This window comes from Exserohilum turcica (assembly GCF_000359705.1).
Source record: "Exserohilum turcica Et28A unplaced genomic scaffold SETTUscaffold_11, whole genome shotgun sequence".
Classification (NCBI taxonomy): domain Eukaryota; kingdom Fungi; phylum Ascomycota; class Dothideomycetes; order Pleosporales; family Pleosporaceae; genus Exserohilum; species Exserohilum turcicum.
This window is the reverse complement of record NW_007359926.1, coordinates 889,104-913,330: the sequence shown is the minus strand read 5'-3', so window position 1 is coordinate 913,330 and position 24,227 is coordinate 889,104. Positions and strand designations below refer to the sequence as shown.

At 55.3% G+C, this 24,227-nt stretch overlaps 6 protein-coding genes across 6 annotated transcripts; 3 read left to right on the top strand and 3 right to left on the bottom strand.

The window, feature by feature from the left end:
* Window positions 1-2,444: 2,444 nt before the first annotated feature.
* SETTUDRAFT_102991 (uncharacterized protein) lies at window positions 2,445-3,721 on the top strand (the record flags this gene model as incomplete). Its single annotated transcript, XM_008023937.1, has 2 exons — window positions 2,445-2,640; window positions 2,715-3,721. The coding sequence occupies 2 exons, from the start codon at window positions 2,445-2,447 to the stop codon at window positions 3,719-3,721; spliced, it is 1,203 nt and encodes a 400-aa protein (XP_008022128.1).
* A 2,062-nt stretch (window positions 3,722-5,783) lies between these two features.
* SETTUDRAFT_102523 (uncharacterized protein) lies at window positions 5,784-7,412 on the top strand (the record flags this gene model as incomplete). Its single annotated transcript, XM_008023936.1, has 1 exon — window positions 5,784-7,412. One exon carries the CDS (start codon window positions 5,784-5,786, stop codon window positions 7,410-7,412), a length of 1,629 nt encoding a protein of 542 aa, XP_008022127.1.
* Window positions 7,413-9,522: 2,110 nt separating this feature from the next.
* SETTUDRAFT_25522 (uncharacterized protein) lies at window positions 9,523-11,389 on the bottom strand (the record flags this gene model as incomplete). The annotated part of the gene is made up of 4 exons (XM_008023646.1): window positions 9,523-10,385; window positions 10,440-10,811; window positions 10,897-11,187; window positions 11,299-11,389. The coding sequence occupies 4 exons, from the start codon at window positions 11,387-11,389 to the stop codon at window positions 9,523-9,525; spliced, it is 1,617 nt and encodes a 538-aa protein (XP_008021837.1).
* A 2,042-nt stretch (window positions 11,390-13,431) lies between these two features.
* On the bottom strand, window positions 13,432-16,938 carry SETTUDRAFT_158845 (uncharacterized protein; the record flags this gene model as incomplete). Its single annotated transcript, XM_008023935.1, has 3 exons — window positions 13,432-14,370; window positions 14,427-14,447; window positions 14,515-16,938. The coding sequence occupies 3 exons, from the start codon at window positions 16,936-16,938 to the stop codon at window positions 13,432-13,434; spliced, it is 3,384 nt and encodes a 1,127-aa protein (XP_008022126.1).
* Window positions 16,939-20,226: 3,288 nt separating this feature from the next.
* Window positions 20,227-21,889, top strand: SETTUDRAFT_167160 (uncharacterized protein). Its single transcript, XM_008023934.1, has 3 exons — window positions 20,227-20,334; window positions 20,673-20,746; window positions 20,798-21,889. Exons 1-3 carry the CDS (start codon window positions 20,254-20,256, stop codon window positions 21,756-21,758), a joined length of 1,116 nt encoding a protein of 371 aa, XP_008022125.1. The 5' UTR covers window positions 20,227-20,253; the 3' UTR covers window positions 21,759-21,889.
* Window positions 21,890-22,005: 116 nt separating this feature from the next.
* On the bottom strand, window positions 22,006-23,271 carry SETTUDRAFT_145905 (uncharacterized protein). Its single transcript, XM_008023933.1, has 2 exons — window positions 22,788-23,271; window positions 22,006-22,722 (listed from the first exon to the last, which is right to left on the bottom strand). Exons 1-2 carry the CDS (start codon window positions 23,237-23,239, stop codon window positions 22,143-22,145), a joined length of 1,032 nt encoding a protein of 343 aa, XP_008022124.1. The 5' UTR covers window positions 23,240-23,271; the 3' UTR covers window positions 22,006-22,142.
* Window positions 23,272-24,227: the final 956 nt, after the last annotated feature.

Here is a 24,227-nt window from a genome sequence, read left to right as displayed (position 1 = left end):
GTTGGAGCGTCGGAGGGCATCGCAGGCAAGGAATGCGAATCAGAGAGAGAGGCCTCCATGGTGTTTGTGCGCTCCCGGCGATACGGGCCCATGTGCTTGCGATTGAGTAGAGCGAAAAAGTGATAAGAATTCGATTGGGAGTTGGTCGTGCATGTAGATCAGAATTGTCTAATCCCACTCATCGGCCTTGATCGCGTTGTCGTCATCTTTGGAAGTCTGTGCAATCTAGTCGCGCGAGCTCCGCCGGTTGAGCAACCGCGACTGGGGTCATTGCCCGCTGTTCCTCCAAGAGGCCCCAGACCTCGGTAGGTATGCGCTGTACTGTGCTGGCAGACTTATGCGATGAAGAAGGAAATTGATAAGTAGTTTATTATCTTCCTTTACCAAAAAACCATGCCCATTAGTTTTTTCCAACCAAGTACTGGTTACGCAAAAGATAATAGGCAGTCTACTCATACCCGCTGCAAAATGTTCATTCGTCAATACGTGGGAGAATGCACAATACTACTAACAGCACGACATTGAGTATTAGAAACTACGTCGTACATCTACACTAGCCCACCGCCCAACTGCCACACCACGTCGCATCTCAAACAAGGCGTACCATACACCCATCTCTCAGCACCATGTGTCCACGAACTAACCCACAAAAGGAAAATCTCCAGACCTTCCATCGACAGCCATTGATACCCACTTTCGCCACGCCAAGCACCACCCAAACCTTCTAGTGCATCGCAGTAAAGCGGCACGCACATGCGCCACCCAAAAAAAGAAGCCCAGCGAAGCCAGCAAAAAAACAAAAAACATACAACAGCGGGGATTCGCCAGTGGTCACCCACCTGACTACTAATCCGCCGGTTACTAGCTTATGTATTGCCGAGCGAACGAGAGACACAGAATTCTAGTACCTATGGTCGTATGTGGTAGAAAGGGGATGACGTGTAGTTTGAGAATTTTTTTGAAAGAGGAAGGAGCGTTCGAGAGGGTGCTCAGTTGGGGGAAGGAGCTGGTGGTGGTTTGTTGTGAGGAGTTCAGGCCCGTGCGTTTTACACGGCGCGCGTACGTGGAAGTGCGACAACAAGACTATAAATAGGATGTTGATGCAAGCTGAAGAAGGAAAAGCTGCTTGAATAATTGTGTATTTACTGAGGGCTGAAATGAACTGAGTGTAGAAATTGGTAGCATTAGTACAAAAGTTCATGGGTGTTGCAGAAGGGCCAGAATATTCCTTGCTGAAAACGAGCTCCTTTGCAGGTTAGATGCAGCGTAGGATGGAGCTGCATTGCCTTTTTCTACGTAATAATAGGGTGGACTTGTATCTAGATTTGCATCCACATCTGTATCGGTACCGGACACGGAACATGGAACATGGAACATCGGACGTAGGCATGAGCACGAACATGGGAGTACATACAGCATAGGAGTGGGAGTAGGTGCAGGTGTAGGGCAAGCGACGAGTGGCGTGTGGCCAATCCAGGAATTGAGAATCCAGCACCATTCGCTGAACTACGAGACTAGTGCTACACTAGTAGCCCATCTCCAGCCGAGGCATGTCAGAGCAAGAGTGAGAGCATGCGAGGGGCGACAACGCAAAAAAAAAAAGGAATGCAAGTCTACCTACGTAGCAACTCTGAGTGAAATCAATGAGCAAGAAACCAGGTGACTACATGCACCTTGTAGAGAATGAATATTAATAAGAAAATGAAGTCGATGATGAAAATAAAGACTCAGATGATGAGCAAGAAAAAAAAAGAATCTTGAAAAAGCAGGTGACTACAACAACAATAACAATAAGAGGTGTAGGGATTAGAAATGAAAGACATTACATCTAAAAAGAAAAACAGGTGCAATAAAAGCCGGAAAAGCTAGGAAGCAAGGAAGTTTAAAGCTGGAAAAAGCAGGGAATCTGACACAGTTTGCTCGTGCCCTCGTCTGTTGATTTCGGGAGTACCTGATCATCACAATTTTCGCATATTAAATGTTGATCTCTCCCCCCTCAATTCCAGGGGCGGATGCAAGGCAAGTTGCAAGCAAGTGCAAGGGCTATGGGGGTATACCACTAGTAAGTGTAAGGGTAGGGGTAGCTGGTAGGTGTGGGTAGGGGGAGGGGGTGGCGAAAAAAAAAGCAGAAGAAAAACGAGGAAAAGAAAAAAAATGTGAAGAGAGAGGGGTATTGTGTTAGAGGAGATGGGATACAATATGAGGCTGAAGGGAGAGCATGCAAGGTACATAGATAGAGAGTGATAGGAATGGATAGCAGGAAAGAAGGATGACGTATGCAGATACGTGCACGTGCAGTGTTTCTTGTAGCATGTTTGTGTGGTAGCTCGATTACTTCTACACTTACACTTACTATTACTACCACCAACACAACAAGACGACTACTACACATTGGATATAGCTAGATCCACCCGGTAAGATGCTAAACTGATTCAAGTAGCATCATGTCGGTCACTCGAGGGTCGCGCAAAACGCGCATAGTGTGCATATCGGATACGCACAATCAAACGCCCAAGCTGCCGCAGGGTGACGTGCTGATTCACGCGGGCGACCTGACGAATCAAGGCAGTTACAGCGAACTGAAAAAAGCCGTCGAGTGGCTTGAACAACAGGACTTTGAGGCCAAGATTGTCATTGCCGGTAACTTTTTTACCATGTCATCCGGAGACAAGAGTGTGGGGCTGACGACTCTAATTTTGTTTGGTTATGGTCAGGGAATCACGAAATTACTCTGGACGAGCCTTTTTTCCGACAGAACCAGGGGTCGTGGAAGTGGCCTTGTGAGCAGGACCCTGGTGCGTGTAGAAGGTTGCTCGTCGAGTCCAAGTCGATTACCTACCTCGAGAACACGACGACCACAGTACGGCTTGGGGCCAAAGGCGGACCACGAACCGAGTTTAGCGTGTTTGGCAGTCCGTGTACGCCCAAGCAGGGAAACTGGGCATTTCAGTATGAGGCGGATGAAGCAGAGCATGTATGGGATAAGATTCCCCAAGGCGTAGACATTGTCGTGACTCATACACCGCCAAAGGGGCACTGCGACGGGACAGGGACAGATTGGCAAGACGGGAGAGGAGGGTGTGCAGCCTTGCAGCGACGATTGTCGAAGATCCGGCCCAAGTTGAGCGTGTGCGGACACATTCACGGCGGGCGAGGCGTCGAGACGGTGCGATGGAGGACTGGTGCGAGGGACCAAGCCACAGAGGGCGATAGTGGGAGGCTAGTGGAAAGCGTCGAATTCTGGAACGACCCAGGCAGGGCTAACAAGAAGCTGTCGGTGGTTGATTTGACGACGGGGTCGAGGGCAGGGCGTCGCTTGGGCAGCTCGGCGAGCTTGCCACGTCAAGGAAGGCCTGACTCGGGGCAGGAGCATGTCGGACGGGCTGGAGTCGTCGCAGGTGCGCCAGACTCGACTTGTCAGCAGCCTCGATCCGGTGATGGGCAGCGTATAGGTGTAGGCACGCTGAGCCTCACTGCTTGCGCCCTGGACCCAGACGTAGGAAACAGTGAGGCGTTGTGGGGAAGAGGGGGCGGCGAAGAAGAAACTTGGAGCCATGCCCAAGGGAGGCATGTTGAGCCAAGCGGGCGGGCGGCGGGCATGGAGACGACGACAGTGGTCAACGCCGCTTACCTGGGCGGGCGGCGGGCGGGCAAGGCCCATGGGCAGCACAAGCCGGTGGTTGTCGACCTGGACATGGACACAGCGGGGGGGCTCTGGTGACGAAAGGTGAGGAGAGCAACGTGGAATGACATATGGAATGCAGCACACGCTTCTCGGGCAGTGCTACAAGCCCGGTGGTTGTGCTGGCAGAGGCAGCGCGGACGGGTCAATGGCCGGAGACCACGTAGGGCGGGCTCCGGTGGGCGTGGGCGGCCATTGGACATGGGCCCCGCCCTCACCCCGCAGCGGCGTGCTATCTTATCGGCCAACCACGGGCAGCAGGCGCAGGTGGCCATCTTGGTGCGCCGATTCGGGACGGATCGAGTGGGCGTCGTGCGTGCCCTCACATGGCCGTCGGACGTCTTGGAGGCTTTGGCTAGCGACGCAAGCGCCGAGCCGAGACGCGACGAGTTGAGTGGGAGCATGACAAGGCTCCGGCATGGGCCCCGGGCGCCGAGCATGTGTGCAGCCGGGCCTTGCAGCGGCGCGGACTGGGTGTAGCAGCGCTGGTGTTGAGCGGGCTGGCTCTGGGACCGTCTCAGACGGGGCGGGGAGGGGGGCATGGTTGGCTGGCTGGCGGCGGCGGCGGTGGTGGTGTTGAGTGTTGGGATGGGTGAGTGCAAGAGGGTGCGTGGGTGGGTGCAGGTGGGTGCATGTGTCGGGTGTGACAGGGCGTGGGCCGGGGATTCGTCATGTGTCTGGCGGGCTTCCATGCCTCGCAGTCACGCCGGCTGAGCGCGACAAGGCCTATCACACGGCGGCCACCCGGCGGTGCCAGCGGGCCATGTGCCCGCCGACGGGCGTGATTGGGTTGCGTGTTTCGTAGCCGCCGTGACCGACCAGCTGTGCAGCGTCCGCATGTGAAGCGGCGGCGGCGGCTTGCGCGATGCCATGCCATGCCATGCGGTGCCGTGAGAGGACCCACGCTGGGAAAAGGGCCTGGTCTGGTCTGGTCCACTCGCCTCGACGCCCTGGCAGCCGTCCGTTTTCAGCTGTGCGAGCGTGTGAGCCTGTGTGAGCGTGAGCATGAGCGGATGAGGATGCGACCAGCCCGCCCGGCAGCAGCTCCATCGTCATCAGGGGGGCCCTGGGGCGGGAGAACGGCGCATTCAGTGGGCGTCATGGCAATATGTATAGGCGTAGCAGACCGCAACGCCTGGCTGACCGCCGCCCGACTGACTGACGACCGACTCCTTCACATCAGGACCCTACCCGCTTTTTGCTCCGTTTCTTTTTGCTCCCATTGCCGTCCCAAGCACGGCGAGCCAAACTTTGTCATTGGCAGCGCCGCCTTGCTGAAACGGTGACGTCGCAACCACCCACACCGCAACTCATCGACGCCGTGTACAAGGCCGCCAGCCCCGGGAGCCCGAGAAGCAGCCAAAAAAAAAGAAGAAAACATACACAGCCTCGCCCCTCCGAACACTGCGTTTCTTTGTCACGATTCGGTGATCCGACACGGCGTCGTTTTTTTCGCCTTTGCCACGGCGTCGGGATGGCACTTGAGGACGAGCTTGCGGTACGTGGCCTTTATGGTAGAGGCGTCAGCAGTCTTGTCGAGGCCAAGGGCCTTGTAGTGGTCGGGCGTGGGATCCAAGTCCATGTTGGGTGGGTGTGGGGGGGAGGTGGGACGACAATGGCAGTCGTCCGAGGGGTGGGGGGGTTAGGAGTGCTTTATAGTGTTACAGCAATGGTGCAGGGCGACCGAGGGCTGGAACATGCAAGCCTTTGTCAGTGTTGGCAGTCAATGCTGGCAATGGGCGGAGACGAGGGAGCCTGTATGTGGCGGAACGACGAACGTGGCTTTGCAGGGCAGGCGAGTAGAGTCGGGTAGTGGTAGCGAGGGACGAACGGCGCGGCGTCCGGTGGCGATGGGTTTTAAGGAGAGTCGGGGAGGCAGTGTGAGAGCCAGGTGGTGAGAGCAAAGGCGGATGGCGGAGGGCGGATGGCGGACAACGGACGGGGCGTTCCTGGCACGGGGGGCACGGGGGGGGGGCGTGGTGTGGTGACGAGGATGGCTGGGGCAGGGCAGGGAAACGGAAGAGAGGCACAGGCACAGGCTGAGAGAGGTGGAGGGAGAGCAGTCGCTGACCTAAGGAATTGTGGACCGCGCTCGCATCGAATGCCAGAGAAGAAGGTCACCGACCCGGCTCTCAAGGAGCAGAAGCAGGAAGAGTTTCACCGCATCCAGCAGGCCTACGAGTGCCTCGGCGACGACGAAAAGCGCGCCAACTACGACGCCCTCGTCCACCTCGAGAAGCTGCGCAAGGAAAAGGCTGCCCGACAAGCTGCCGCCCCGCGCGAAAAGGCTGCACGCTTCGACGTCCCCACGCCCGGCGCCTCGCCCTATGCCGCCGCCAATGGCGCACCCAGATACTCTACCGAGCACCGCGTGCCCACGTCGGCGCGCGACGACAGTGCCCGCTACCAAGAACGCACCCACTACCACACCTACCAGCCCAAGCCTACGTCGACCGCCCGCCCCGCGCGCGAAAAGGAGCCTTCCAAGAGCAGCCGGTATGCCAAGGAAGACCGAAGCCGCTCAGAACGGGAAAAGGCTCGCACCAAGGAAGTCCGCCCCGAGCGCAAGTTCGCATCCGTCGACAGCGACGAGTCGTCGGACGAGAAGGCGCGCTACGAGTCGGGCTTCAGGATCCGCTCCGAAGAAAACGCTCGACGCAAGGCCGCCGAAGAGCGTCGCTCCTACGAAGAAGCACGCCACACCATTCCCACGCACCACAAGATGAGTGCCCAAGCCGAAGAGGCCCTTCGCTACCAGCACAAGTCGCGTGCCCAGGTAGAAGAGGAAATGTCCACTCGCCCCCCGCCACCCAGAGCATCTTCGCGCGATTATTACGCTGCCGAGTCCCGACCCTCGCGCCGCGAAGCATCACGAGTCGAGCCTGTTCGAAGGTCATCTGCCAGGCCTAGCCGAGATCGGCCTTCCATGTCCCGCCGCGAAACTGATCGCACTGAGCGCATCATTCCAGAGGTCGTCGACTGGGCTGAGGAGCGACGCGGCGACGAGAGGCGACCGCCCATGTTCAAGCAGTCCGTCTCATCGCCCATTGACCTTGGGCGCGGAGTCCCCCAGCGCTCGTACACCGAAAGACTGCCTCGCCGCGCTGAAGGCTCCCCGCCACCACCTCCCCCCTTCCATCGCTCCTCGACGATGCCCTCGCGCCGCAAAGAGGCGACGGTGCCCCGCACCTCGGGCATGCGCGAAGCCATGCCTGAACAATACGCTACTGCTGAGAGAGACGGCTTCGCAGCTGTTCCGCCTGCACAGCAGACCACATCCGGTAACACCAAGAAGGTCTACTACTACCCCGTTAGCGGAGGTGGCGTCTCTGTTCGCCCAGACGAAATGCCGCCAACGGCTCGTCATGTACCGCGCGAGCCATCCCGCGTCCAACGTTCGCCATCGCCGATCGGCAAACCCCCGATCGGCCCTAACCGCCCCATGGAATCCACCACTCCATACAAGACGGCTTCCCGACCATCCATGCCTAGCCGCAACGAGTCGTACCGTACCGTCTCGCCCGTCCGTGCTTCCGAGGAGCGCGGACGCTCTGCAAGACCCAAGCTTTATGGAGAAATCGGACGCGACGCCAGCTTCGATGCCAGCGACGTCCAGTACAGCCGCCGCTACGGCCCAGAGGACGTCAGATGGGCCCCTCGATCTGGCGAGCCCGACAAAGGCTACCACCAAAAGCCTAGTTTGGGAAGGACTGCGACCTATGTTTATTAGAGCATCGCATGCCCACAGTTTGCATCAATGAGCAACAGCAACCTCGACATACAAGTGTATATAGGCAACTCCATTGCCACAGCATACCCACACCCGGCCATTGGAACACCGGGTTCTCTGATATTTTTCGGGCGTTTTGGTTGGTTGGTAATTTTCCCGAGTACTCTCATGACACACGCAAGTGCTGCGTTGGTCTATCGATCCCAAGGCTACAAATCTGTTTGATTGCATATCAGACGATAGATTTTGGTTTTTCCCATTCGTTTTCTCCGCTCATGAGGGTTTCAAGACGGCATACTACTCTCGCTTTTCCATGCCGACATGACACGATACACGCTCGCTTTCAGACGCTTTCAGACTCTGATGGATGAGTTTACGACCCCCTCGCTTAGCCCTATTTTGGTCGCTATATCTTTTTTAAATCTTTTCAAGTATTCTTATAAACTCATTTAGCACTTTTTACACACAGACACGTCATATTCTCATGACCAGCAATGGCCTTGGCGTACGTAGTTACAGACTAGATTATCCAATTCTACTCTTCATTTCGACATGGTTGTAATTGAACAATTGTGATTTTTGATCGTATGCATGCACCTGCTTATTCAACCGGTCTATTTTCGCACCCATCTCAGCTCCTCCATTTTTAGCCCGCCTCACACCGACTTATTACTAAACGTGTCCTTCCTTTTAATGCCTTCAGCTCTCCTACGTCGTTATATTGAAACCACCTCTTCCTGGAAACCTAGATTGAATCCATTCTCACGTAATAATCAATCATTTAACCCAAACAAATGCAATTTTTTTAAAAAAAAGAAAATGACGAAAAATCAAAAGATACGGGAGATGGAAGGACAAAATGCCAATTGTGGCTGTACAGAACATGCGACTGCGCTTACAACTATAACTGCGACTAATCAATCTATTACAGTTTCCTCGACGCATATACCCGTGTGCACTGAAATAGCACCAGCAAACCCGCTCGTGCATTGGGGGTATTACAAAGCTAAAATCTTACGCCCTGGGCTATGCATATATACGTGTAATCTACTCTGTTCCGCGGCTGACTTGACTTGACTTGGCTGCTCACTCACTTGGTTAGTTAGATAGTTAGATAGATACATAGCTGACCTGGTTTGCCTTTGCAAAGCTGAGCGCCGAGGACGCGGTAAGTGGATGATTTCGTTACAGTAGTTACATCAGTAGTGTTAGTTCTAGTTCTAGTTTAGTTTAGTTTTTTTTTCAGCTATGCATGTGCATGTGGATGGGTAAATGGTTGGATAAGTGCATGTAACGCCCCCCCCCCACCCCACATCTATCCTTACTTACCTTAACCTGGCTATCCCCCGATCCAACCCGATGCCACCACCCTGACACTGGCACTGGCTACCTTTATCCCTACCCTTTTTCTTACGCGCAGAAGAAAAAAAAATGCAATGCACTGTCATGTCATGCAGCGGCATGCAACGCGATGTAACATGCAGTTAGCCCTGTTTATGGATGGATGTGGTTGGTTGGATGGTTGGTTGGATGCATGGTTAGGAGGGAGGGGGGTACATCTAGGAAGGTCATTGTATTAGTATGTATGTATGTATGTATATATGTATATGTGTATATGTATGAATAGCAAAAGGGTATAAATCCCAAGATGAAGCTTTGAATGTATAAACAATCTACTGGTCCAAATACACATTTCCATTCATCACCACTGTCCCGCGTACAGATAGCGCGGGGGGTTTTCCAATATACACTGCCTGCTGGATTCCACGGCGCAATGCAGAATCAAACAGGGACAATTGCAAAGGAGGGTGGTTATCAGGGTAGCCTGCGGGGATTAGGAGACTTGAGTAATTGCACGGTATGCAAGTATATATATATATATGCGTGTTTGTAGGTATGGATATGTGGTCAGTCGCTCTGGATAGCGACTGGCTTGATATATACCGCGAAAAAGGGAGGATAATTTCCTTTGCTCTGCAATTCAACGTCTATTTCACCTTCTCAGTTGTATTCTGGACAAATAACTCGTAGATTTCTCATCTCGTGTATTTTGATGTTCTTACATGGACACAGCTACAAAGCACCTACACTCCATAGCTAAACCAACCCCTCACACATGCAAATCAAACGGCCAAATCTCTCTCAGCTCGTCTTCGCTTCTAATCGGCTCATCATCCTCGGGCATCTCGTTTCCCACCACTGCAGCCCGCATTCCGAAAAACAACTCGCGATGCGCACGCTCAGTCGCTGCCCAGGCGTCCGCAGGAACCCAGCCGTCAGACGCCGTATTGAGCAGCTGAGAAACAGCATGCCTGAGCTGGTGCGCAGCTTCAAAGCGGCGGTAATCGCGCTGGTGCTGCGCAAGTTCGTCAGCACACGGCTGCGCAAACGGACATGTACCCGCGAGCCCGAGTTCTTTCCAGTGGAGCGACGTCTGGATGAGTTCTTCGCGGAACGCCACAGCGCCGTCGTTCCACGTGCGATGTGCATAGCGGAACGGACGGATCAAGCCTTCATCGATTGCTCTCGCAGTTCGTAGTTTAGGAACTAAGAATTGAATGCAGGCGTCGAATGCTCCGGCACACGCCTCGCTCTTGGGCTCGATACGCTCGCTCTTCGCGGGATCAGGAGCGGGCTGCGCAAAGTCTGGTGTTGAGTCTGCGTAGCTGAATGACGGCTCGATGCTGGAGGCTTGCCAGTCGAGTATAGCGGTGACGATGGTGGGGTCTGCTTCTGAGACGAAGATGTTGCGTTTGTGCAGGTCGGGATGGAATAGCATGGGGGTAGCTGCGTTTGTTACACGAGCGTCCACGGCTATTTTGCTGAGGACTGTGCGGCCCTGCTCGAGGATTTGACGATGTGTTTGGACAGAGCCGTGGTAGCGTGGTCGTTGTTGTAGAGCTGCGTCAGTTGCCGGAAGCCGTGCAAGCCCAGTGTCTATGAGAGCGTCACTGTAGGCCGGGAGATGACGCCCTGAAGCGTGCGTTTAGCCTTCTGCCAAAACCACAGCACGAGGAATCCACTCACAGGGTCCTTGGTTAGCATCATCATCGCGACCGTATCTCGCCTGTCCAACGCTACAGTCCCAATACATGACTCCACAGTGCGGACCAATACAAAAGTCGTGGGTAAACGGCAGCGAGCGACCAGCGATATACCGTGTATCCGCAAAGTACAAGCTGCCGTACGCCGGAAACTGCATGTCATCCAGCTCCTTCAGCGTCTGGAATATCGCCTCTATACACCGAATCTGCTCTCCCACACCCATACTGGGCCATTTTTCCGACAAGGAAATGCCCGGCGCATGCTCCATGATGATGTACTCGGCACCAATGGCATTGGAAGCGTCGTCGCTCCAATCCAGGATCTTTGGGATAGGAATGTTGGTTTTCTCCTGTACTATAAAGACGCCCGTCAGTCATTCACATCTTCACTCACTCCAAGCACCCCAGTCAAAAAACCACGTATCCGCGTGAAAACCTACAGAACCGTATCGTCGCTACTTCGGACGCCGTCGTCAATCTGCGGGGTCCCGCAACGGCAAAAGGCAGTCTGGCGACAACACGCTTCGCATTGTCGGTGTGAAAAACGAAGATGCGATTGAAACCTCCTTCTTTCTTGCTGTACCCAGTGACGGCCGTGGCCCCAGGACACAGTGCAACGACCCGCCGACAAAGCGCGTCGAAATCAAAGCGAATGCAGCGTGCAGCACGCTCTTGCGCATCGCGACGCAACCAGCGGCCGGTTGTGTAGTTGAAGGGATCTAGTTCGCAATCTGTAGTTGCATTAGCATGAGATGTTTGACTACTTATCGAGAGAAAAGAAGAGGGGTAACTAAGTACTGTGAGATTCTTACTTACTTGCGCTATTCGAATGTATCGCACACCTGGTCGGCGAGAACGCCGCATGCCTCCAAAGAGACCCATTTGAGATTGAGAAAAGCGTTGAAGATAGAGTATCCTGCCGACGCAAAACATCTCGACACCGCATTTGGTGTCGCGCGCAGCTTGAGAAGACGCCAAGCATAGTCCCTCTTCTCTTTTGCTGAATCCGAAAAATTAGTATCAGCATGTACAAAGACGGGCTTGCCTAAGCCATGCGTTGATAGCATCCCATCTCATTGGAGTCTCACCTCTGGTGGTGATGGTAGTGGTGGTAGAATACTATGCCAAGCCCACCCCATGCACGCGCCCGGCATCAAGTCAAAATGAGCCAATGATCCGTCCAGTCCGAGCAATACAGTAAGCCGTGAGTATTTTTTTTTCTTCTTCTTTGGTTGCACCAATTACATGTAGATAAACCCCTATTACCTGTCCCTACCTATTTTTGCACACCCTCCCCTCCCTTACCCCCATTCCATCACCGTTCCTCCCATCACACCCCATCCGTCCCAGCGACCCCCACGCCTGCATAACAGCGCATACTCATGACTAAGTCGACCATGTAACAAGGGAAGACGAAAAAGGTACGGGAAGGGGAGAGGGGGGGGGGAGGAGTTCGTGCAGCGAGTCAAGACAAAGCATATCTATCTATGTAACCCCATGTATGTTGTGTGATGTGTAATGCGTGATGCGGGGGGTAGGGAGCTATATCTATCTATGTCAGCTGCACACCATGCATGTCCATGCATGCATGCATATATACATATTGGCCTTCTATATTAAAGGGCTAAGCGCGCGCATAAAAAACGTCCATGTATGGATGCATGGATGGATTTTTGAAAATAGTAATTGATTGATTGATTGATTTGACCTATTTCATGTACATAGCAGGTAGTAGTTGCTAACTCTTTCTTTTCAGAACTTCCCTTTTGTATATCTTTATCTAGGTGTGTTCCTCCCCCTTCCCGACCCTTTTTTTTTTCACAAGCAGGAAGATGAAGATGAGAATGAGATGCATAGGTAGTAGCAGTAGTGGTAGTAAGAAACACTTCTCTCTCTTCTCTTCTCTCTCTCTGTTTGGTATAGTAGGTTACAGAGAGAGGAAAAGAAGAGGAGGAGAAAGAAAGAAATAAATAGAGAAAGAAAGAAAGAAAGAAAGAAAGAAAGAAAGAAAGGGAGAAAACGGGTGTGTGCAAGGAGGTGCAAAAATTCCTAGTAATCCAAAAACAAAACATCCATGTCCATCGAAGAAGAAAATCCCAACCCTTGGACAACCCGACAGGACCCTGAAATTGAATCTTTTTCCATTCCATATCTGTCTTGCTTTCCCCCCTTCCTTCTCCCATTTCGACGAAAAGAAACAACTCCTAGATAAAACGCCACTGGTGGCTGGGATTGCCACGCAGAACAAATGAACAATGATGATGATCAAAACAAAGAGAAAGACAAAGGGCACAAACCCAAGCCATTTGGGTGTGCTTTCGGCTGAATGACAGCGCTTGCATGGCTCGTAACATCGATACTCAGAGGGATGATAAAAGAAAAAAAAAGAAAAGTAAAAGGAAAAAAAGGGTGTATGCCATAGATATACAAAGCAGCGAGTGTAGTGATGTTTTTTTGCCCGGCGAAGAAAAAAAAAGAGGTTCTTACCAAAGGAGTGTGGTGTTGTGGAGGGTTGGCGGAACTAGGGTACTAGAAACTAGGACATTACTCTAAGCGTAACTCAACGCGCATTTGGCCTCCACAATGCAAATGTTGAAGCCGTCAGGATGTACGGCCTCGTAGGAAACGAACTGTTGACTCAATGAAAAGGCTGACCAACAAAAAACAAATCAAGTTGGCGCTGTCTGGGGGGCGTTGGTGGGGCCGAGAGTGCGACATAGTGTCTCGCAATCAGGGTCAAATGTAGAGCGGGTCAATGCGAGGTGCGCCCCTCAGGAGGTCAAACGCCCGGTGTTGGTGGCGTCGCGGTTCCTGGAGCCAGAGGACAAACCTTCGGGAGAGAAGTTGGGTAATTTCCGACCCGGCGGCCGGCCCTTGGCTATTCGGGTGACCTTCCGAAATGTCGAGCCCGCAAACAGATTAATGTCTGTCGAGTGGATGCAGGATTTGGTTTTTGGATGAAGTTCCGCTTTTGCTCAAAGCACGTCCCAGATGTTACGAACAATCGGGCTTCCCCCGGTCTGGACAGGGCTTCGAGGATCAGCAGTAGCCTTCTCGGGCGTCCACTGCCGCGTTGGGATTGGCTCCTCCCATGTGAAATGACCGTTTCGGCCGTCCCTGATTGTCTCATCAGAAGAGACTGGGCTTGCATCTTCGCCAGGACTCTGGAGCTCAATGCGGAAGGGATTTCTCGTAAACTCTTCTGCTCGTGGTGACATGAGCGCATCAAGGTCATCTGCAGCGTGCTGGGGAACAGAGGCCCTTGGCAGTTTGGACTGAATCTCCGTCTGCAGCCTCTGAAGGTGTCGCTTCTCGCGTATGTTGGGAGATGAAAACCGTGTTTTGATGGCCTTGCCAGGGGTGGCGAGAAAGGTTTCGGTGGGCGAGCGAGGGGAAGGAGGTACTTGAGGGAGTGCTGCTGGCGTTGGCGTATGGGGGTCGCTGTGGTTCAATGCTTGCCTGGCAGGCGAATTGCTCAGGCTGTCGACCCGAGGCCCGACCAGAGGAAATTGTTTCGGTGCAAACATGGCCAGTGGGACAGGAGACTCGAAGATGGTATGCGTCTGCGCTGTGCCATCCAGGGATGCAAAGCCATTGAATGTCTGGTGCGCAGGTGGCAGAATGGCTTGAAATGAGGGCCGCCGATCTTCCTGTTCCGAGCCTTTGAGCGTCAATATACTCCTGGGCCGGTCAAAGGGGTTGAATTCCCCTCTTGTCGGTGAAGTCAGTCCAAAAGGATCCTCGTCTGCTACCCTGGGCTTCAGTGGAGTCATGTGGAATTCGGTGGCACGTGGTGACGTCAAATCGTCCTTTGGCTGATCTTTGTCGTCGTCGCCAAAGACATCCTGAGGGAAATGCGTCTTTACGGGCGAAGCAATGTCGGAGGCTATAGGGTGATTGCTACCACCAAAGTGCTTGGATAATGTCGGTTGGCCGAGGTGGAATGAAGTAGCATTTGGTGACAAGGGACCGTAGGACTCGTGAGTGTCGTCTTGGGTAAATCCGGGCATGTGTGAATCGGGGCTGTGTGTTGAAATCGTTGGAACTGAGTCGTTTGCTAGTAGAGCAGGCTCGGGCTCATCAGAATCAGAATCGTAGCCTGGTGGCCATGGATTGTCAAAAGATGTTTTGATCGGTGACATGATGTCATTGTCAGATGACTGATAAGAAGGAAAGTCGGGAATATTGAAGCTTGCCACGGCAGGTGACTTTAATGGCTCCATTCCGAATGGCTTTAGAGGTGCCAGAAGCCTTTGTTCGGTTCCAGAAGCACCTTCGTCTTCATCATCCATGGGCCGTAGTCGAAGTTGACGCGAGAAGTTGGGGAACGCGGGCTGTTTGAAATCATCCAGATGGTCTGGTGCCACATCGCTGTCAGAAGCGTCTTCAGCGTGAATCGTTGGTAGATCATTGCTAGTCACAGAGACCATTGGAACGACTGGGCCTTGGGGATCGACATGTGAAGTTGGCGACGGGTCTGGCTGTGATGCGAGGTCAAAATGCGATGGACTGGAATCCCATGACCGGCGGAAACCAGGCGAGAAAGCGCCAGTGGGTGCTGACAGTGGTCCTGGAGAAATGGCCATCATGTTTCCTGTGCTTGCACGCTGCATGCTCATGTCGCTGCATTCAGGAGGAAGCGGTGCCGTGCGTGGAGTGCGTGATCCTGAAGGGCTGTCTCTGTCATATGACGAGAATTTGTTCGTTCCTGTAGGAAGACCGGCGGATCGTCGATTGTACCCTTGGTTGTGGTACGAGCGGCTCTCGTTCTGCCTCAACAAGCTGTTGCGGAATTCTTGAAGCTGCATGATGAGATTCATGTTGGGTCCAATCCACTTGCTTCGCTTTTTCGCCCTGTCGTACGCCTCTTGCACGCTCATCTGAGGGTCCTTGTACAGGCCATACGCAACAATGAGACTGGCTGAACGGCTGACACCGCACTGGCAATGGATGAGGACGCGCTTCCCTTGCTGCACCCTTTCGTCAATCATCCTCACAAGCTTGTGGAGATCGGGCACAATGTCCGTGTTGTGCTCCCAGGGCATGTGAATGTATTCGGGTGTCTTGTACGTCTTGCCCTCGATGACGACTTCGCGTGGCTGTATAGTCTGCATGACTGGGGGCATGGCTTTTGGTGTTGTGGGAGAGTTGTCGTCCATGCCAAACGATTGTTTTGGTCTCTGCGAAAGGGTAGCAAAGTCAATATTCTCCGCTGGTGGACCATCTACGCGCCTGGCATCAATGTCTTTTTGTGATTGCGACGTAGACGCGGTAAAGGGATTTTTGACCTCGCTCGCAACATTGATAATCACATCAAAAGTCGTGGCCTGTACAGCGGTCGGTTCAAAGTAGAGGTATACGCCAGCCTCGTATATACAAATGGGGCCATTAGGATATGCAGCAGGCTTTTCCTCGCGCGATTGAGGCACGTCGAAATTGGGCTCTTGGTCCTCCTCCTCTTCCATCTCAAAAGGCACTTCGGCGAGTCCACTTGGCTTGCTCACCACGGGACGCAGTGGAGGCAGCTGCGGACCACTCAACGGGTTTGCTGTTGAACATAACGGTAATGAAGGAGACGACTGGAAGTGGCGAAGGGGCGGGCGATTGAAGGAAGGCGTTGAGGGTATGAGGAGTCGTACTGGCTTGTTGTCCGGGGCACCGGGTGTGGATATTGTCAAGCTGAGATTCGATGGTCTTCGCTTGGGCGGTGTCGGCGGCTTGATGAACAATGGTGACGGGGGCGCCGAACTGTTCTTCTCCTTTGGAGCGACTGCAATGGGCGCTGGCGTGTGGGCGCGCAGGTTACCAAGAGACGAGGCTGTGTTGATGCCGAGGTTTTTGAGATTCCGAGGCTTCTTCGCCGGTGTTGTTGGCCGCTGTAGCTCGAAAAAGGTATTTGAGGCAGCATCTCCAGACGACTGTTCTGTCCTGCGCGAGCGAAAGTCGGCCACAAACGACAAAGGGGCGACTGTTCTTGCGTGAGGCGACTCGGGCGACACGCCTGGAGACGGGTCCGTTACCGACGACGAGTCCATGGTCGAGATTGTCGTCGTGGGCGAGTTGTCGGAAGAGGCCGTCGAGTGGCTGTCGCGGCTTTCGCTGTGCAGGTGAAAGGAGGAGAAGGGCGCGCCCGAGTTTGTGTTTGGGCTTGTTGCTGGCCGCACTAGATGCGAGCCATTACCGTCTGCATGGCCCTTGTGGTGTTCGCCTCCAAACACGGCGCCAAACGAGGGCATGGGCATAAATGTTCGCGCGCTTGTTTGCACCATGCTGGCGGGTGGGCGTGTTGTCTGTAGCGCCGACGGCAGGCAGGAGGAGTGTGTAGGCCAGCGGCGACTTCGCAGAGCGGTAGAAGGCGATGGGGAGCAGTGGGCAAGGGACTGCTCGAGTTTTTTGCAAGGAAAGGAAGAATTGGGTGTAGAGAAAGCCCTTTTCAGCGTCGCACTGTTAGCGTCATGGGGTATTGTGGGCGAGGCAGACATGGCAGGCGCAAGTGTTTCGAAACGGGCCTTGTGCGACGGGGCAGTGGGGGGGTTGGAGGAGGCGTCGGACAGCGTCGGTCGAGGCCGCGGGCAGACTCGAAGACAGAGGGAAGGGCGCGCGCATGGGCGAGCCGGCCGTGGTGGAGCGGGCTGGTTGTATGCTGCCGTGCTCAGACGGACATGGTGGCATAGACAAACAGAGGGCGGGCGAGGCAGGGGCGGGGAGCGGGTGGTGCACGGCAAACAACAAGGCGAGTTGGGGGCGAGAGCGAGAGGGAGAGAGAAGGAGAGTATGGGGGAGGCTTACCTGTGAGCCAGGCAGTTGTCGCAGGCGGCGCTGGCGGGGGGTGGGAGGGAGAATGGGAGAATGGGAGCGAGAATACCAGATCCTCGACTAAGCGCCTGAGGGAAGGAGCGACTGGGGCGGCGATGCGCCTACGGCTGGGGAGAAGGCGGCGCGGAGAGGCAGAAGAAGGCGAATGGGTAGTGTCTGTCGGGGCGGGCAGGAGCGTGGTGTGCGAGAGGGCCGGTGGTGGTCGCGGTCACGCTTGGGGGGGGGGGGGAGCGCGGGCGAGGGCCTCGATGGAGCGGAGCGACGACACAGCGACGAGGACGGGCGGTGCGAAGTTGGATGGGGCGCTCGGGGGGGGGGACCAGCTTGGGGGAGCGGACGAGGAAGCCGGTCGATCGCAGAGCCGCTGCCGCCTGGAGTTTGGGAGGGGAGGGAGGGGAGGCGGGTGGTGGTGGGGAGGCGAGCACTCGTGGGTGGGCGAGGGATTGAGGCGGCGGCGGCGGCGGCGTGAATGCGTCTGTCTCTTGTCGATGGGGGAGAGGAAGCAGGACAGCGCTAGTCGTGGGCTCGGTGCAGGTGCAGCAGCGCAGTGCAAGCGCCGGCGTCCAGGAATAGCAACCGCCAGCCGTGCGCTACGAGCCTGCTGCGACCACTAGCACGCCAGCACCCACCCCGTCCCTACACACACGCACACACGCACACACACACGCACATACTCACTCGCACCCAGCCCGAGGCCGTGCAGCTGCGCGCCTGTATATGTGTGTGTGTGTGCCTGTCCATGTGCGCGTGCCTGGGTGCGAGCGGCCAACTTCACCAGTGCCAGTGCCAGTGCCGGTGCGAGCCAGCCTGTCGCCTGCCAGCCAGCTGCCACCCATGCCATGTTGCCACCAGCCACTGCCACTCGCCTGCCTGCCTCGCCTCGCCCGTGGCCAACGGCGGGAAGCCCTAGACGGCAAACCTTGGACAAGGCTGGGGGGCAGCCACGCGCGACAACCAATATCCAGTCTGACCCGCCCCGGGCCTCAGGAGAAGGCGCCAGCGAGCGCCCACCAGAGCGCGCGCGCGCGAGAGAGAGAGAACGAGAGGCAGAGGCAGAGGGAGAGAACGCGCGCGCGCCCTGCGATGATTCAGCCCGCCAGCCCGCCAGTCCGCCAGTTCGCCTGGCGATGAATCAGTCGCTCCCTCCCCACCCTCGCCCTCGCCCTCAGCACCACCACAGCGCATCGCCGCCGCCCCCTCTCATTGCCATGCGGCTTGTCAAAACCCGCCGCGCACCGGGACGCCCCTGTCTGCCCTGCCCGCGCAACAGCAGCCGTTTCGACACCTGCGCCCTGCTCGACTGACTTCACCCGAGGCACGCAAAACAGTCGGAGCAGACATCTCTGACGTGAAACGCACCATGGGAAAGGCGTCGACCCACCTGTTGGCGGGGTGAGCGCGCCAACGCACCGCGTCATCTGCTCCCAGGTCATGTGAGCCCGCTTGCACGTTTCACCTGCGTGCCCTCGGTTTCGAAATCACGTCCTCTCCCCACTCCACCCTTTTCTTCTTCTCCTGCGCCAACACGCCCTGCTGAGTACGCCCACCCACGCCTACGCCTACGCCTACGCCTACACGCCCACTACACACGCCCTGCCCGTGCACTCCACCAGCTTTGCTTGCTTTTGTTCTCCCCTGCGCCTCCACCGCACACGCATCGTCGCTTGTCCCCTCCGCCCATGTTCCCTGATCCCGCCCACCTGCACCACGTGTGTTTCAGTAGCTCGAGAGCCGCAAAGCCTGCTGCCAGAACCAAGGCCACTGCGATTCGTGCACCCCTGTGAAGATCCATCGACCTTGGTCCGCCTCACCCTACACCGGCACGTGCTGCCTCGCCTTGGGTACATGGCTACATGGCTACATATACTATACCACCGCCCGCCCGACTCGTGCAAACCATCCACGCTCACATGCCCTGTCGCACTGCGCCCTGGCGACGCCCCCGGAGCATCCTATACACGGATCAAATGCACTGATGCGAGCCTGCTCCTCGAGCCATGCCCCGGTCGAGCGCAGAGATGCACTGCAGTGACACTGGTGTCATATAAATGATGATCGCCTGTATCTGTCACTCAACCTGTTGGATGCCAACCCAACATGCCATTCATCCTCATTTCCTCGTCCAGCCTGCCTGCCTGCCTCCCCACGTGCCTTGAGACCATAGACACGCTATTATTAGCCTGCGTTTGGCATGGCTCCCTCCCACCGCATTGCTACTATGTATATATATACATATGTATATATATACATATGTATATATATACACACACATATATATACACACACATATATATACACACACATATATATACACACACATATAATGTCCTTTTTTCGTGCCATGGCCGCAGCCCGAGCGGAGAGCAGCGACTATTCAAGACACTATTGAATCATCACCGACCCCGGCAAAGCACTGGCACACGCGCCTGGTATTGCATGTTATGTGCAAGGATATTGCAAATGTTGTGACGAGTGTCGCCCTGGCAATGAGCTCTGTCAAGGCAGTGCTGGGTACCCCTACATGGCACTGAGCAACCCGAGCGGCCCACGATCGATGTAAATGAGCCCAATCAATCTGCTGAGAAAACAATCAACCGGCTCGCTCTGGCTGCCACCATGCACCGTTAGACCGTGTCTCACGCATGAACGAGTCCGGTTGCTCGTTCCAGTTGCTCTGCTGCAACAAACGACCTCCAGACTCCATGCATACGCCTGAAAAGATCCTCCCAGCAAGGTCCATGCCGAATCTAGCCCTCTGAAAACCAACGTCAAACCTCATGACGGCCACCGCATCCCCAACCTCGTCACTCTGCACTCCTTGGGCCGGCGGCCATCAGTTCCGCGCTAACCCCAAAGCGCTATGCCCCAAAGCGGTATAGCGTGCCCACGCGAAATTCGCTCTCGCTTGAGAACATCGCAAAAATCCGACGACTTCTCTTTTTCGCGACAACTAACCACCAGGTCAATTCACAACAGCCACCATGTCGAGGCCAACCGTCACCGTCGTCTCTGCCAAGGGCGAGGTCACCCAGGACACCATCCCCGTCCCCAATGTCTTCAAGGTCAGTTCCACCGCCGCACCTCGAAACCCGCGATACCATGCAGCCCGCAGCACCACGGACAGACGGAGAGAGAGAGAGAGAGAGAGAGAGAGCGGGAGGCTATATTGGAAGCATGTACCAAGAAATTTACAAGAGGAGGGCATAATGACTGGGCAATATCGGCTTGCACTGAGCTGCACCTTGCGAGGGATTCTGGCGGGTGCCATATGCCGTCTCTCGACGATTACGCAAAGTCTCAGATTCCGCAGTCATTTCGGCCCTCTCTCCGTCAGCTTGTTAATCTACATCCCGCTGCCATGATACGATCAAGCTCGATATCTTGTGCTAACAATCAACAGGCCCCCATCCGCCCTGATGTCGTCCACGCGGTGCACACTGGCATGAACAAGAACCGCCGCCAGCCCTACGCTGTGTAAGCCTTTGTTGCGAGCGCGGCACAGTGCATCAATCTAACAAGATGCAGCTCCGAGAAGGCTGGTCACCAGACTTCTGCCGAGTCCTGGGGTACTGGTCGTGCCGTCGCCCGTATTCCCCGTGTTTCTGGTGGTGGTACTCACCGTGCTGGTCAGGCTGCCTTTGGTAACATGTGCCGCTCCGGTCGCATGTTCGCTCCCACCAAGGTCTGGCGCAAGTGGCACCAGAAGATCAACCTGAACCAGAAGCGCTTCGCCACTGCCTCTGCGCTCGCTGCTTCAGGAAGCCCTGCTCTTCTCCTCGCCCGCGGCCACGCCATCAGCACCGTCCCTGAGGTTCCCCTCGTCGTCTCATCGACTGCCTTTGCCGATGCTGCTATCAAGAAGACATCCGCTGCCGTTGCTCTGCTCAAGGCTGTCGGTGCTGGTGCCGACGTCGAGAAGGCCCGCAACTCGCGCAAGCTCCGCGCTGGTAAGGGTAAGCTCCGTGGCCGCCGCCACAAGCAGCGCCGCGGTCCTCTTGTCATCTACAACCCCGACGAGGATGGCAAGGAGCTTGTCCTTGCTTTCCGCAACATTCCCGGTGTTGAGACTTCATCCGTCTACTCCCTGAACCTTCTCCAGCTCGCCCCTGGTGGTCACCTTGGCCGCTTCATCGTCTGGACCTCATCCGCCTTCAGCGCCCTCGACAAGGTCTACGGATCCACCACCGAGCCCTCTGCGCTCAAGAAGGACTTCCTCCTCCCCTCGCCCATGATGGTCCAGCCCGACCTCAGCAAGATCATTAACTCGAGCGACGTCCAGAAGGTCCTCCGTCCCGTGCGTGGTGGAGCCGTCTCCAAGCGCAGCCACACCCAGAAGAAGAACCCTCTCAAGAACTTCCAGGTGCAGCTCCGCCTCAACCCATACGCGGCTACCTTTGCCAAGGAGAAGCTGGGTCAGAAGAAGCTCGATGCTGGCAAGCCTGCGCCTGCCGCCGATACTTTCTACGAGCTCCTCCACGAGAACTAGATGGCAGTTGGTTAGCGTTATGATTTTCTAGGTGTTCTCTCTCTCTCTCTTCGGCCGGGATGGACTGGAATGATGAATGGCTATGACAAATGTAGCTCTTCATAAAATGCCTCACGACAAGGTTACTTCCATGTTTGACTTGATGGCCTCTATGTGACTGTTCATGTGACGCTGGTCTTCTTTGCTGTGAATGCCCCACTTGAGCATCATGACATGCACGTGCTGGGGGGGTAGTTGGTGAAATGTAGCCTGCTTGCCGCGTTGAATATTCACTGTAATACCAACGCCATGAGTGTGTCTGTCTGTATGTTGAGATGCCCAAACGCCATCGCTATGCATGTTTGAAAAAAAAGGGAGAATCTGTATCCCATGTCCATGTCCATCTCACTTGAAAAGTCTCTTCCCACCCGTCCTACCCATGGTCCTCTCAACGCCCTCAAGACTCATACCCGCAAAGCCAGCCCCACCACCATCTCGATCGCGCTTGTAGCGCCTCAGCGCCTCTCTCAAATGCGCGGGCGTCAACGGGCCTTTATCGCAGGCCCTCAGTCTCTCCTGCAGACTGGCATTGGCCTCGACCTCGTTCCACAGACTCTGCGAGCGATCCACCTGATTCAAGTACCAGCCCGCGCTCTGGATATCCGTATTCGTCGGCTTATTGCGCGGGTCCTTGATGTGCGCGCTGGGCCGCCCGAGGCTCTGGCTGAGGATCGGGGGCGGCAAATCGGGATTCGGCAGGTGTGTGCGGACGGCGGACCACTCGTCGCGGACCGTGAGGGCGCGGTCGATTAGCTCGCCGATAAACGTCTTCGAGTACGACGTCACGGCGATGATGATGGGTTGCGGGACGGATTGCGAGAGGGTTTGGTTGACCAGTTTGCGCACCGTTTCGCGCTTCAGGCGGATGCGGCGGTAGGTTGCGTAGCGGTCCATTTGCGCGGGTGTCATGAAGTCTTCGAGCATTCTGTCTGTTGTGTTAGAATTCCACGTCTAGTAGGATGAAGGGGAGGGAGGAACAAAGATACGTACCGCTCATACTCTTTTTCTTGCTTTCGCCGCGCTTCCACGCTCATGCCGCCTTCAATCTCCATGTTCATTTCGTCGCCCATTTCGTCTTCGTCGTCGTACTCGGCCTCGTCGCCCTCTTCGTCTTCGCCGCCCATGGCGCTTCGCCCGTCGCCGCCTTTACCGCCTCTGACGCTGGATCCCGCGATGCTGGCGCCATCGCCGCCTTTCTTGCGGCGCTTCTTGCCTCCGCCTATGCCATTGACGACAGATGTCGTGATGTTGCTTTCCACCGACGGCGAGCGCGAGTATTGGCGGGGGGAGTTGCCGCCGATGGACTCTGCGTCGGGAGAGAAGGCGTTGCGCAGGTTCGACGGCTTGCGCTTTTTCGGCGGCGCGCCAGAGTGCGAGGATATGCTGCCGCGCTTGCGGTTGCTCGACATGTTGAGTTGGGGGATGTGCGGTGGTGAGGCCATGGTTCCTGGGAGGGAGTCGATTACGGCGGTGGTGGTGGAATCGTCTCTCTCCTTCTAGCACATGTGCGCCGGCTTTACGAGGAGACAGCGTGAGCGGGGCTGAGAGAAGGCGGTGGTGGTGATGATGGTCGGCGGCCGGCTTTGTCGCGCGAGTTGCGCATACCTAGTGCAATTGACCCCGTCGCGACCGCCGCCAAGCAAATGTGTTTTTAGCGCGTTTGCTTCCCGTTCCGCTCGGAACGCGATTCCGTCATTGAGCTGCTTACTCGATGATCGGATTCACATTGTGGATTTCAACTCATGTGCAGCATGTCTTTACTGAGTTGCACTGTTCATTGCACTCTGCTATCTAAACTCACCAAGCACGATACAAAGCCAGCTTGATTTATCGCATTAGGTTCACGCACGGCTTGCAAATACTGCGTCGACTAACCTTACTCTAGCAACACTGATCCAGTGTACTGGGTGGGAGAGGACAGTCTCTTCGCACGACCAATAGTACTCTTGGGATTATCTGCGGGAGAACTTTCAAGAGGTAGAAGTAATTAAAATGGATGAGAGTAAGGGGCCTTGATTGCATCCTACTATATCGAAAAGAAGCACACGGTACCTCAATTCCAGATGTATGAGCGCGTAAGATATCCCATCTCAACTTGCAATTCTCGGAAAACAGTTGGCATGCATACACTGCTAGACACGAACATACCGACACTCAGACCGTTGGATTTACACGACAAGAAGTTGGAATAGTCAGGGTTCGACTGCGACTGCGACTGCGACTGCGACTGCGACTGCGACTGCGACCCTGGATGGTTGGGTAGGAAGCGCTTGGCGGATGAGATCACTGTTGGTGTGCATGGCGTTGTGCTAAGTGCGTTAGTGTACAGACGACATATGCACACGGGAGAGAGGTTTACGTGTGTGCTGTGGTATGGTTGGATGGTTTGCAGGGCCCTGGAAGGAGGGGGAATAGAGATGTATATATGAG